General features: G+C 51.8%; 2 protein-coding genes across 13 annotated transcripts in view; one reads left to right on the top strand and one right to left on the bottom strand.

Annotated features, from left to right (window-relative positions):
- Positions 1-3,545: 3,545 nt before the first annotated feature.
- On the top strand, positions 3,546-4,661 carry RXFP4 (relaxin family peptide/INSL5 receptor 4; the record flags this gene model as incomplete). Its single annotated transcript, XM_080648443.1, is given in 8 exon segments — positions 3,546-3,860; positions 3,864-4,345; positions 4,347-4,375; positions 4,378-4,414; positions 4,416-4,486; positions 4,489-4,543; positions 4,545-4,585; positions 4,588-4,661. Coding segments are annotated over 8 exon segments (1,104 nt in total).
- Positions 4,662-8,218: 3,557 nt separating this feature from the next.
- The window catches only part of ARHGEF2 (Rho/Rac guanine nucleotide exchange factor 2), a 37,831-nt gene continuing 33,426 nt past the window's right edge, over positions 8,219-12,623 (bottom strand). For 11 of the 12 annotated variants that reach the window (XM_080647494.1, XM_080647496.1, XM_080647499.1 and 8 more), the window contains 7 exons: positions 12,436-12,552; positions 12,232-12,299; positions 12,057-12,092; positions 11,799-11,849; positions 10,674-11,117; positions 10,204-10,387; positions 8,225-9,396 (listed from right to left, as the gene is read on the bottom strand). In XM_080647494.1, coding sequence (XP_080503620.1) covers positions 9,323-9,396; positions 10,204-10,387; positions 10,674-11,117; positions 11,799-11,849; positions 12,057-12,092; positions 12,232-12,299; positions 12,436-12,552 — 974 coding nt within the window. In that variant the 3' untranslated portion in view covers positions 8,225-9,322. Of the gene's footprint in view, positions 9,397-10,203; positions 10,388-10,673; positions 11,118-11,798; positions 11,850-12,056; positions 12,093-12,231; positions 12,300-12,435; positions 12,553-12,623 lie in introns of all 12 variants that reach the window. The other variant, XM_080647501.1, reaches the window with a different exon arrangement.

The raw sequence follows: 12,623 nt of genomic DNA, 5'->3' as shown, positions 1-12,623 counted from the left end.
TTTTATTTATTTTAGAGGAATAGAGAGGGAGAGAGAGATAGAAACATCATCTATGAGAGAGAAACATGGGTGGGCTTTCTCCTGCACACCCCCTACTTGGGATCTAGCCCTCAACCCAGGCATGTGCCCTGAGCAGGAATCCAACCAGCCAATTCCTGATGCATGGCATGATGCTCAACCAACTGCGCCACACCAGCTGGGCCCCTGTATATTTTAATAGCTGTTCGGGCGAGCCAATTCTCATTCTACATTTTCTGCATACGGGTGTATTTTTTTCCAAGTGAATTTCATTTATTTTTAAAATAACTATATAAATTTCAAATATACAACATAATTCAATATCTGTGTACTGTATTGCATGCTCACCACCAAAAGTCTAGTTTCCTTCCATTGCCATGTATTTGACCCCTTTACTCAATTTGTCCTGCCCCTATCCCCCCAAAAGAATTTTAGATTAAACAACATTGTTTTCCCTTTGCCTTGTCTCCCCAAAACACATTGCTGTTGGAATTCTGATTGTAATTCATGAACCATAAAATCTTCCCTTTTTAAAAGGGTACTTTAAGTGTACAATTTAGTGACTTTTTGTGTATTCACAAAGTTGTGCCGCCATGACCAGATCATTTTCATCACCCCTAAAGCAATCCTGAACCCATTAACAGTTACTTTCCATTTTCCTCTCCTGTCAGCCACCATCAACCACTAATCTACTTTGTGTCTCTATGGATTTGCTGATTCTGGGCCACTTTTTAAAATATACATATATATTTTTATTGATTTCAGAGAGGAAGGGAGAGGGAGAGAGATAGAAACATCAATAATGAGAGAATCATTGATCGCTGCCTCCTGCACGCCCCACACTGGGGATTGAGCCTACAACCTGAGCATGTGCCCTGACTGGGAATCGAACCGTGACCTCCTGGTTCATAGGTCAACGCTCAACCACTGAGCCACGCCAGCTGGGCTGAACTAGATTATCTTAAAGATCCTACCATCCATCTCAAAAGTTTATTATATTTTACTAGAGGCCCGGTGCATGAAAATGCATGCACTGGCGGGGAGTCCCTCAGCCCGGCCTGCCCCTCTCACAGTCCGGGAGCCATCAGGGGTGGGAGGTGACCCGGCAATCAGGGGAAGGCAATGCCCCCATCACACCTCTGCTGCTGACACTGCTGGCAGGACCTTGGCCGGCCCTGGTTACCTGAGCCTTGGGCGGGCTGAGGGGACTGGGCGCCACCATCTTGTGGCTGTGGCACCACCATCTTTGAGGGTGTGACAGTCAATTAGCATATTCCCTCCTTATTGGCTATGGGCGCCACCATCTTTGAGGCCATGACAGTCAATTAGCATATTCCCTCTTAATTATATAGGATGAGGTGAAGGACCTTATTTTATTAATTTTTATCTTCCCACCATCTAGCACAGTGCCTAGCACATAGTAACAGTTTGGAAAATGCTGTGATTAGCACACTAATAATGCAAAGGAGGGAAGGGAGGGAGGGAGGGAGGGAGGGAGGGAGGGAGGAAGGAAGGAAAGATCAATGAATCAATCAACAAAATTCTAGAAAAGTGAAAGGGCCCAAAGTGAAGTTCTTAGAATCGGCCAGTTGGTGGCATCACTTCTCTACATAACCACAAGGGGGTGTTGATAGAGCAAGGGAAAGGATTTAGATTAGAAATGAATAAAGGTAAAAAAAAGAAAGAAATGATCACAGGACCAGATATTGCAAATGGATAGCAGAATTCTGACCCAGCTTCTTTTCTTCAAGCTAAGAGAAAATAAGTCTAATGCATTAAGCAGACACCTTCCCTGCTAGATTGGCAAGGTGATGCTTGGATGGGTGGAAGAGTAAACATGGTTAGTTCACGAGGCCAGAGGTAACTCATGGAACTCATCTGAACTTGGGCTGGGCCCTTCCCTTCTACCACCCCCCCCCCCAACCCCGTTCACACGCATTCCTTGCTGAAAAAACCAAACATCCTGGCACCATCTGGATCTTTTTACCTTTGGGTCTCTTCTGTAAGGTTCATTAAACCCACTGCTGCCTGGCCAGCATGACTCAGTAGTTGTCATCGTTTGATTCCCAGTCAGGGCACATGCCCGGGTTTCGGGCTTGATCACCAGTGTGTGTGTGTGTGTGTGTGTGTGTGTGTGTGCAGGAAGCAGCCAATCAATGATTCTCTCTCATCATTGATGTTTCTCTTTCTCCCACTCCCTTCCTCTCAGAAGTCAATAAAAAAATATATATTTTTAAAACCCCACTGCTGATTTATTGTCGTGAAGGGCCCTTCTCCTCTCCCAGCACTCCAAGGAAACTGAACATCAAACATTGTAATTAGTTGGCAGAGGGCAGGAAGGTGTTGAATATTTTGGAATCCTTGAAAAAGCCTCACTCTTCTATCTACCCACCTCCCACCTCTGTTTTCCCATCACAGCAAGTTGTGCAAAGGGTAGGGATATGGGCACAAAATGGGAGGACCCAATGAAGCATTTTTTCCAGTTAGGACTGAGCTCATGGGGAGACAGGATGAGGTGTGGTGAGAGTGTATCTCAGGACCCATCTCTGAAATAGCATTTGGGGGTTGGAGAAGAGTGGGGGATGCTGTTGACTTCTGGCTCCACAGACTAGAGCAGGAAAGGTGCAATGGCAGTGGAGTGAGGGAGGTTAGCAGGACAGGTCCACTCAGGTCCACTCAGGTCCTCTCAGGCTGTGTTCCCAGTAGGGAGGAAACAGGAAGCTGTGACTTCTCCTCTTTCCCTCCCTGTCCTTAGCCTCAAGGTCACTTGCTGCTGCAGTGAATTAAACCCGTGTTTTAGTTGGCACTGTTCCCAGGTGGTGATTGCTCAGTACCCTGCTCCCTTGTGCCACAAACACCCCAAACTTTTCCCTTAAAGTAATAATCATTAGTGCAAATAGCAACGTACCAAGTGCTTTGTTTTTACATGTATTATCTCATTTCATCACACCAATCTTTTGAAGCAGAGACTTTCATCTGAAAATTTTAAGCAAGGAAACTGAGGCTCAGGGGAGTAAAGTAACTTACCCAAAGTCACGCAGCGAGTGCTCTCTGGGACCTGAGTGGACACCCATTCTGATTTCCTGCCATCTGCCCCCTCCGGGTCCCTTCCCCCAGGCTCTAAGGAAGCACTTTCTGCAGAGAAGGGGACCCCTGCACCCTGGTAGGAAGAGGGTCTGCAGTTTGGTTCCTGCCATCCCTGAGATGGGATATCTCTGGTTCTCTCCCTGGGGTGGAGGCTTGGGTCTGATTTTCATGGTGGAGTAATTCCCCTTTCTCTCCTCTCTACAGCATAGAGCCCTTCCTACACAGATACACACCACACACACATGCACAACCCCCGCCCCCCGGTCCAGCCCTCTCTCATCCTGCCCCACCCACCACCAATCATGACCAACAGGGATGGGTGGGTTGTCGCATCCACACCCGCCCTCTGAGGTCTGGAGCCTCCTGCTGAGAGGCCCTGCCAGTCTGGCGCTAAGCCGGCTGCCTCCACTGTTCAGCACTGTGGCCTCCGATGCCCTGAGATGCCCACACCCAATATCTCTGCTCCTCTGCCCATTTTCTGGCTCAATACCTCTGCCGGCGGTGTGCTGAGTGTGGACTATACTGCGATGCCTGTTGAATTCCAAGCCCTGAGGGTTGTGGTTGCCCTGGCCCATGGGCTTGGAGGGACCATTGGACTTATGGGAAACTTGGCCGTGCTGTGGGTGCTGAGTAACTGTGCTCGGCGAGCCCCTTGCCCACCATCTGACACTTTTGTCTTCAACCTGGCTCTGGCAGACCTGGGGCTGGCACTCACTCTCCCCTTCTGGGCAGCTGAGTGGGCACTGGACTTCCACTGATCCTTTGGAGGTGCCCTCTGCAAGATGGTCCCGACGGCCACTGTCTTCAACATCTACGCCAGCGTCTTCCTCATCACGGCGCTGAGTGTTGCCCGATACTGGGTGGTGGCCGTGGCTGCAGGACCAGGCACCCCTCTTTCCCTCTTCTGGGCCCGCATGGCCACCCTGGCGGAGTGGGTGGCGGCTGCCCTGTTGACAGTGCCCACGGCAGTCTTTGGGGCAGAGGGGGAGGTGTGGGGCGTGCGTCTATGCCTGTTGCACTTCCCCAGCAGGTACTGGCTGGGGGCCTACCAGCTGCAGAGAGTGGTGCTGGCCTTCGTGGTGCCCCTGGGCATCACCACCACCAGCTACCTGCTGCTGCTGGCCTTCCCGCGGCGGCGGCAGTGGCGGCGGCGACGGCGGGATAGCAGGATCGTAGCCCCCTCCGTCTGCATCCTGATGGCCTCCTTCTTCCTCTGCCGGTTCCCCAACCACATGATCACTCTGGAGAGTACTCGTGAAGTTTGACCTGGTATCTGGGACAGCACTTTCTACACTCTCCATCCCTATGTCTCCCGTCACCATCTGCTTGGCACACAGCAACAGCTGCCTCAACCCTGTGCTGTACTGTCTCCTGCGGCGGGAGTCCGGGCAGGCCTGGCAGGCCCCTTCAGGGATCTCCGAGCACGGCTGTGGCCCCAGACCCGGGGTGAAGCAGGTGGCCGTAAAGGAGGTAGGCAGGCGGTGAGTGGGCAGCACCCCCAGGAGAGTAGCCCTTCCACCATGCTCACCGACTTGGACAAAGGAACACCTGGGTGAAGGTACAAACTACGCACCCTCTTCCTGGGCTCTGCCAGGGGCAGGATCTGTGCATCCTAGGGAGGGCTGGCCTGTCTGCCAGGCCGAGATGCCCGTGGGGAAAGTCTTATCTTCAATCCATTCTGGGTGTGGTGGAACGCGGGAGGCCCATGCCCAGGTCAGGGCTGGTATGACAAAGCTTGTCTCCATTTGGAGGTTTGAAAGAAGAGGATCTAAAAATAAACTCTGGATCATCCAGAAATGACCTTGACTCTCTATCCCAATTCCACCTTCAGTTCAGTGTGGATAAAAGCATTATTTGTCCCACTCCTACCTTCTGTGAGAATTCCCAGGAAATTTCCCTGAGGGTTCTAGACTCATGGATCAGAAGCCAGCGCCTAGCCTCTCCCTGCCTGTCCTTCCTGCTCTCCATCTCAAACGGGATGTACCCTTGTTCTTCTCTGGTGCCAGGACCAAAAATGCCCTCCTCCCCTGGCCATCCCCATCTTCTCACCCGCAGCGGTATCCACAGAAACTCGATGTCCGCAAAAACCTCAGCTGCAAAAGCTGTCATTCTCCTGAGGGGAGATGCCACCTGTGGAATCTCGCTGGATCCCTGGCACCAGCCAAGCCCTGTGTGTAAAACTCTGGTGTTGGCTGGGAGTCCGTGTGTCTCTCTCCTTAGATCAGGATTTAGAGGGAGAAGTGAAGATAATGACAAGTCAAGGATGTGGGTGAGGCATAGTGAGGTGAGACGCAGGATGGGGGTGGGAGGAGGCTGAGGGTGGGGCTGGAGGAGTGGAAAGCATGGGTTGTGGGTCCTCTTCTTCCTCCCTACCCCAGAGGCTTCCCTTAGTCAAAGCACCTGGATTCACATCCTAGCTCCGAGGGAACCCGGTAAGCTCCTTTCTTTCTCTGGACCCGTTTCCTCACCTGTAAAATGGGTTGCTACCTGATTGTTAGTTCTTCTGCTTACACTCCGTGTAAAATGGAGTCAGAGAAGGAAAAGGAAACAGTGAGGAGGCAGCTGGGAGATGGGGCTGGAGGGCCATAGAGGTCTTATCTTCAATGGTTTTCACATGCTCTGGAGTAAAATGAAAATTTTATGTAAGAACTAAGTGAGGAGCCAAAACCGGTTTGGCTCAGTGGATAGAGCGTGGGCCTGTGGACTGAGGGGTACCAGGTTCGATTCCGGTCAAGGGCACGTAACTTGGTTGCGGGCACATCCCCAGTAGGAGGTGTGCAGGAGGCAGCTGATTGATGTTTCTCTCTCATCGATGTTTCTAACTCTCTATCCCTCTTCCTTCCTCTCTGTAAAAAAGCAATAAAATATATTTAAAAAAAAAAAAAAAGAACTAAGTGAGGGGTTGGCTCCTCAAGCCCCCTTTGAAGGTGTGTTCTTTGGGGCAGGGGGTTCCCCTTTGGTTTCCAGATCCACAGAAACCCAAGACCCAGCAATGATAAAGGTTGGCAATCACAAGGGACTTTCTGGGGGGCAGCCCCTGAAAAGGGAGGTCGCAGAAGGAAGATGGGGTGGAGCTCCATTTCCATTTCCCCCACCCCAAGCTCTGGCATGTCTTGCAACCCTAACAACTCTAGCCACTCAAGGTCCCACACAGCCAGGAGCAGCACCTGTGTGTGGAGCCCCTCTGGCGAGGGCACCACAGGGCCTGCAGGCACCCCTGCACCAGCTCCATCCGGTTGCTGAGGAGGCTGTAAACCACCACCCAATTCACCACATATTAAACAATATTGAATAGATTTAATTAGCCTCCTGATGTTTAATTTCCTCTTTTTGATAATGTTTAAACTGGTTCTAGCCCTGACCGGTTTGGCTCAGTGGATAGAGCGTTGGCCTGTGGACTGAAGGGTCCCAGGTTCGATTCTGGTCAGGGGCATGTACCTTGGTTGCGGGCACATCCCCAGTAGGGAGTGTGCAGGAGGCAGCTGATCAATGTTTCTCTCTCATCGATGTTTCTAACTCTATCCCTCACCCTTTCTCTCTGTAAAAAATCAATAAAATATATTAAAAAAAAACAAAAAAAAACTGGTTCTAAAACTCCAGGTCTGTTCCAGCCAATTCAGGATGGGAAATCCTTACCTACCTAAGTACCCTTTCGCCACCCCGCCCCTCAGCTCCTCCAATGACCCTACCTCTGCTGGGCTCCGGATACTGGCTCCTGTAGGGGCCTCTGCTTTATGGGGCCCAGGGGTAAATACTGACAGAGTTTAAACAGGTCCTATCCAGAGATGAATGCACGTAGGCTTCCCCTAGGAGGGGTGGGGAGGCAGGAGAGAGCACAGCACTGAGGCTGGCTGGGCAGCTCCTCCCGAATGGACAGGCATCGCTTTTGGCAAACAGCTGGGCCCTGGCTCCTTGCAGCACAAACACTGAGCGCTTTGGAACTGCAGGAGAGGCAGTTAAAACTGAGTTTCCAAAAATGGGGCAACAGGACATCTTGTTTCTAAGAATGAGGGGGGTTTGGTCAGGGGGGGTCACAGCAGGGCCAGCGCTGCCAGGAATAGAGCTTTGGGCTTCACACACACTCTGGGCCTGCCCAGCATCCTCCACTGGGTGGCTGTGAGCATGTGGGAGGAGCGTGTTCCCTTCAGTGGTCTTTGGATACAACCTAACACCCTCCTCCTCCCCAGCACTAGTCTTCCTCCCTCCTCTCCACCTTTACAGCTGACACAGCAGAGGGCTGCGGAGCCATGTGTCAGTGTTTGAAACCTGGAGCTCTGATATTTTCAGGCGGAGTTGTGGAGGGGGAAGTGAAGGCCCGCAGCTGGGCCTGCCAACCTTTCTGCACCTAGATTTCCATGTCCGTAAGATGACAGCAATTCCTACCGCAGACTCCGTAATGGATGAGCAAGTACCTTGTAGATGAGAACCACAGGAGTGGAGGGTGCTGGCTGCTCCTCCGAGCCCGCCCCCCGCCATGGGATTCCAATTCCTCTTTCTAGCTGAGGTCTTGAGGGCCACTCTTTTCACCTCACCCCATCGGCTCCTACGGACGTATGTGCACCTATTGCAGCATTTCTACAACTCTAGACTCGCCTCCCCCCACAACCCCCTAGTAGGGTATTATCCGGAAACAGGAAGTAAAATTAATCAAAATGAGAACTGAAATTAACATAATCTCCCACTGCCTCTCAGAGCAAAGGAGAGCTTCTCTGAGGAGAACCATCTGGAAGAGGGTGCCCAGGGCTCTGACACGGTGAAGAACCAGGGCAGAGTGGTGGCTGAACCTGAAAACAAGTGACGCTGAAGGGAGGCTCAGAGGAACTCTGCCCAAAGGGAGGGGAGGGGGCCAGAGGCCGATGCCGTTTCTGAGCACAGCATGCAAACGAGATGAAAACAAGTCTTCTAATATTGGAATCCCCAGTCCTTGTTTGTGAATATCAATAATGATAACAGAAAAAGAAGGTAGCCGTTCCTTTCGTTAGGGTCCCCTGTCTTCAGTGAGGCCACCTTGCCCTTCTGGGGGAGGAAAGGCCCCTTTCCGAGGGCCATGGGCCACTCCCTGGCTCTCCCCTCAGCAGCACCATCAGCACCTCAGACATTCAGAGACAGCACTGCATGGGGTTCCAGGTCTTTAATTTTCCTTTCTTTACCTTTCATCTTTTTTTTATCTTTTTTCTTTTTTTTTTTTTTACACAATCAAATTGGTAGAAAAATGGCTGGCACTGGTGGGCATTTGGGGGTCCATTGAAAATCCCCCCAATTCAGGCGGAGGTTTCAGGTCATGGTTGGTGAGCTGGGGGATAAGGTCAGGGTTCATAGAGATTTCCCAACTCACCCTAGAACTTTGTTTCCAAATGGCTGTGGAAGAGGTCAGACTAGTTCCCCCATTACTATGGATGAGGGGTGAAGTCACTGTTTCCCCCACCCCTCAAGTTCTTCAGAGATGTGGAGATAGAAGGCTGAAATTTCTAATTGCCTACAATCTTCTCTTAAAAATATAAAACACGTGCAGTTGGCTTTGGTACAAAAAAAAAAAAAAAAAAAAAAGCAAACAACAACAAAAAGACATTCTGGTCCCTGTGGGGTTTCCCCTCACCCCCAACAGACCATCATGGCCACCTCAACCTCTACTCCATCCACTCTAGGAAGCCAGGTTGACTCCCTGGGGTCCCACTGAGGAAGGAGAGAAGAGAGAACAGCAGTAAGAGGCTGAGGGGAGAGGGATATGGCCCTGCCCACAGCCCTTCTTGAAGGGGCGGTCGGGTCCTACAGCTGCAGCCTCTCCTCAAAGATGATGTTGCTGGGAGGGTGGCAGGGCTTGAATCCGGCAGCTGCATGGTTATGTCTGAATAAACCCCAGTAGTGTTAAAGGACAAGGCCCCTTGTTCCCTATGGCTTGGCTCCCATGTCCCTGGTCCTCTAAATCCCCTTTCTCCCTCCATAACTAATAAACAATAAATAAATAAACTTTCCTAAAGTAGAGGGAAGAAGGCATGAAAAGTTGGCATCTGTGGTGTACTTCTGGATGCCACCAGGGGGCACTGTGGCCTAATTCCCCCCAGCTTCCTAAATGGCTCCAGGTATCCAAGGATCCCAAGAGCTGGCAAGGACAATCAGCAGTTCAAGTGTTCCCTGGTCATTGGCAGGTTGGAGTCCCCAAGTTTTGCCTCCCTCAGTAATATTCTTCAGGGGGCACAGGAAGGAGGGAGGGGCCCCCTTAGCTCTCTGGAGCTACAGGCTCCCCATCGCGGCTCTCAGTCTCCTCGGGTATGTCCTGCATTCTGGTGAAATCTGCAGGGGACAGGGCAAAGTTAGTGAGTGTCAGAGGCTCCATGAGCACCCCTACACTAATGCCTCCCCATCTGTGGGCTGAGGAGCTCTGAGGGCTGTGAGGGATGACCAAGGTCTGTGAGTCCTTGGTGAGGGAAAAACCTCTGTCAACAGAGTAAGTAATGTGCTCACACCTTGGTAGGTACTTTATATACTGGTAAGTATATGAAGATACAATTTGATTAATAAAATAACAAAATGTTTTAAGATTGCTATATGAAGTTATAGTAGCTTTTGGTTATTTTGTATTTCCTGAGCCAACTATAAGAACTTGGAAGTCTGTAACTTTTTTTTTACTTTAAAAAAATCTTTCTAAAAATAAATAAATAAATAAGTAAATCCATCTCTAACCCTGGCCGGGTAGCTCAGTTGGTTAGCGCATCGTCCCAATATGCCAAGGTTGCTGGTTCAGTCCCTGGTCAGGGCACATACAAGAATCAACCAATGAATGCATAAATAAGTGGATGTTTCCCTCTCTCTCTCCCTTCCTTCTCTAATATATATGTATTTCTACTTGAAAAAGTTGGGAGTCAACTGACTTACTAGAGAAGGAGTGGCCTCTACATTCTTTGCTTCCTAGAGTTTCACCACTCATTCACCATCAGACAAAACAGAAAATCCTTGTGTCCTTCCCAGAGTTACTGCAGACCTCAGTGGTTAGTGAGGGACCTTCCTAAATGTTCCTGTGCTCCAGGACACAGACTCCACTTGCAAAGCACAGCCAAGGTCGCACCCCACTTCCATTCCCCGTCTCTGCCAGGATCTCACCTCGAGGACTATGGGGCGGAGACAGGCGGCTGCTACCTTCCTCCTCGCTGCCAGTGTCAGGGTCACTGCTGTCTTGTAGCCGCTCCTCGGGGCTGCCCAGCTCCTGCCTCTCTCGTTCCTCAAAGGGTCGATGGACAGAGCGAACAGTCACAGGCAAATCCAGGCGGTCATGGCCTCGACTGGGCTGTGGGCCGTGCGCAAGGAAAGCAGCAGGTCAGGGACTGAGGAGTGTGAAGACTGCAGGCCCTGCTCAGCTGGGGCAATGGGCCCTCTGGGCCCCAAGACCCAATTCTCCCTAGCAGATCCACCACTGGCTGATTTCTTTCTGCACCCACCTAAAAGGTTCAGTTCTCTAGTCCTTCGAGTCTGTTGCCCAATTTCTTTTGGGCTCAAATCCCCAGTTCCTTTCAGGTTCTCCCATGGACCCTGATGTCCACCTCAGGTCAGTTCACTGCTCCAAGCTCCCTTACCTGTGGGGGGCTGAAACTCAAGTACAGGGCATCGCCTGCGGGGAGGCTCCGGCGCCGAGGATCCAGAGGCCTGCGGGCCCAGGGGGCCTCCTGGGGAATGGAGTCGGCCTGGCCCAAGGCAGCCAGCTGCCTGCGAGCCTCTTCAGCCTCCCGCTCCAGCAGCGCCCGGGCCTGCTCACTCTCCCGGAGCCGGGCTTCCAGGCTGCCAGCCTCAGTCGCCCGCTCTTCACCGAGGCGCCGGCAGCGCCGCAGCTCTTCCTGCAACAGCGTGTGTTGCCGCTGCAGTAATGCCAGTTCCGTGGCCTGCTTTTCAGGAGCCCCAGGGGTAGCCCCAGCTCTGCTGGCCTCCCCATCCCGAGAGTTGGCTCGGGTCAGCTTCTCCCGTCGCTCCGGGCCCTCGGGGACTCGGGCTTCCATCAGCGTGTCCTGCTGGGCCACAGCCGCCTGGGTGGAATGGGGACAGATGAGCACATCAGAAACCCCCGCTTCTGCTATCCCTCCCCCTCATCCCCAGGAACCAGGTCGGGATTCCTGGAGTGCTCCTACTGGGAGAAGGCTTAGAAAGGCCTATTAGGCCTTGGCCAATGTGGCTCAGTTGGTTGAGCATTGTCCCATGCACCGAAGGGTCACTGGTTCGATTCCCACCCAGGGCACATACTCAGTTTGCAGGTTTGATCCCCCGGTCAGGGTGCATGCAGGAGGCAACCAATTGATGTTTCTCTCTTTCTCTCTCCCTCTCCCTTCCTCTGTCTCTAAAATCAATAAAAAGATATTTAATTAAAAAAAAAAGAAAAGAAAAGCCGCCCTAACCGGTTTGGCTCAGTGGATAGAGCGTCGGCCTGCGGACTGAAGGGTCCCGGGTTCGATTCCGGTCAAGGGCATGTACCTTGGTTGCGGGCACATTCCCAGCGGGGAGTGTGCAGGAGGCAGCTGATCGATGTTTCTCTCTCTCATCGATGTTTCTAGCTCTCTATCCCTCTCCCTTCCTCTCTGTAAAATATCAATAAAATATATTTAAAAAAAAAAAGAAAAAAGAAAAGCCTATCAGAATGACTCGGTCCCACCTGAATGGGCAGCTCTGTGCTGGCTCTTCCCCTTCCCCATTCCTGCCCCTGCCCCACTGACCTGTAGGCCATGCAGAAGTCCATAAAGATTGACCAATCGCTGCAACGCTTCCTGAGGATAGAGGAGAGAGTGGGAACAGGGCTCAAGCTTCAGGATGGGAGAACTGCCCGGAAGTTAAGTGTGGGTGTGGGGACAGTAAAAATTATGGTAACTTTGAGGTACAGACTCTCCCCCACACCCCTCCAAACTTGGCTTCAATTTCTCAAGACTAAGAACATCCTCCCTTCAGTCTCCTATAGCATCAAATTCCCATCTCACCTCCTGGGGAGATCTCAGCTGATTTCCATTTCGATCCTGCAGAAATGGGCAAGGATAGGGAGTCAGCAGGCACACAAGTCCCTGGTGCCTGTCCCTGATAGCTCCGAGTTAATCTATAGGCCAGCTGTCCCTTTCCCATCCTCTAGCCAAGTCCTGACATCTCCTGAGGACCCACCTTCTGGCTGGAGTCTGAGTCGGCTCTGCAGAGCTCGATCGAGCCATTGAAGGTTCTGGCCTCACCATCTGTTGAGGAGAAAAGGATGGGCTGAGCTCACTTTCCCAGGACCCTGACAGCACTCGGCCCCTGGTACCACCCCATTCTCTTTAATTCCCCCCCGCTGCCACCACCACCACCTTGGTCCCCTGCCCTGGGACTCACTGGCGGTGATTCCAGGACTCATGTTACCACCACTTTCTGCTTCCACGGGGAGGCCTGGTTCCCGGGTCGAGAGCAGCTCCACTCCAGGCCCCACGAGCAGGTCTTTCAGGCCCTCCACTGAAGGAGAAGAAGAGGTGAGGAGAGAGGTAACACAGAACCCTGTGAGGAATGGGAGGCGATGCCATTTG

Source organism: Plecotus auritus (genome assembly GCF_963455305.1).
Source record: "Plecotus auritus genome assembly, chromosome: 12".
Lineage (NCBI taxonomy): Eukaryota > Metazoa > Chordata > Mammalia > Chiroptera > Vespertilionidae > Plecotus > Plecotus auritus.
This window is presented reverse-complemented; position numbering and strand designations above follow the sequence as displayed.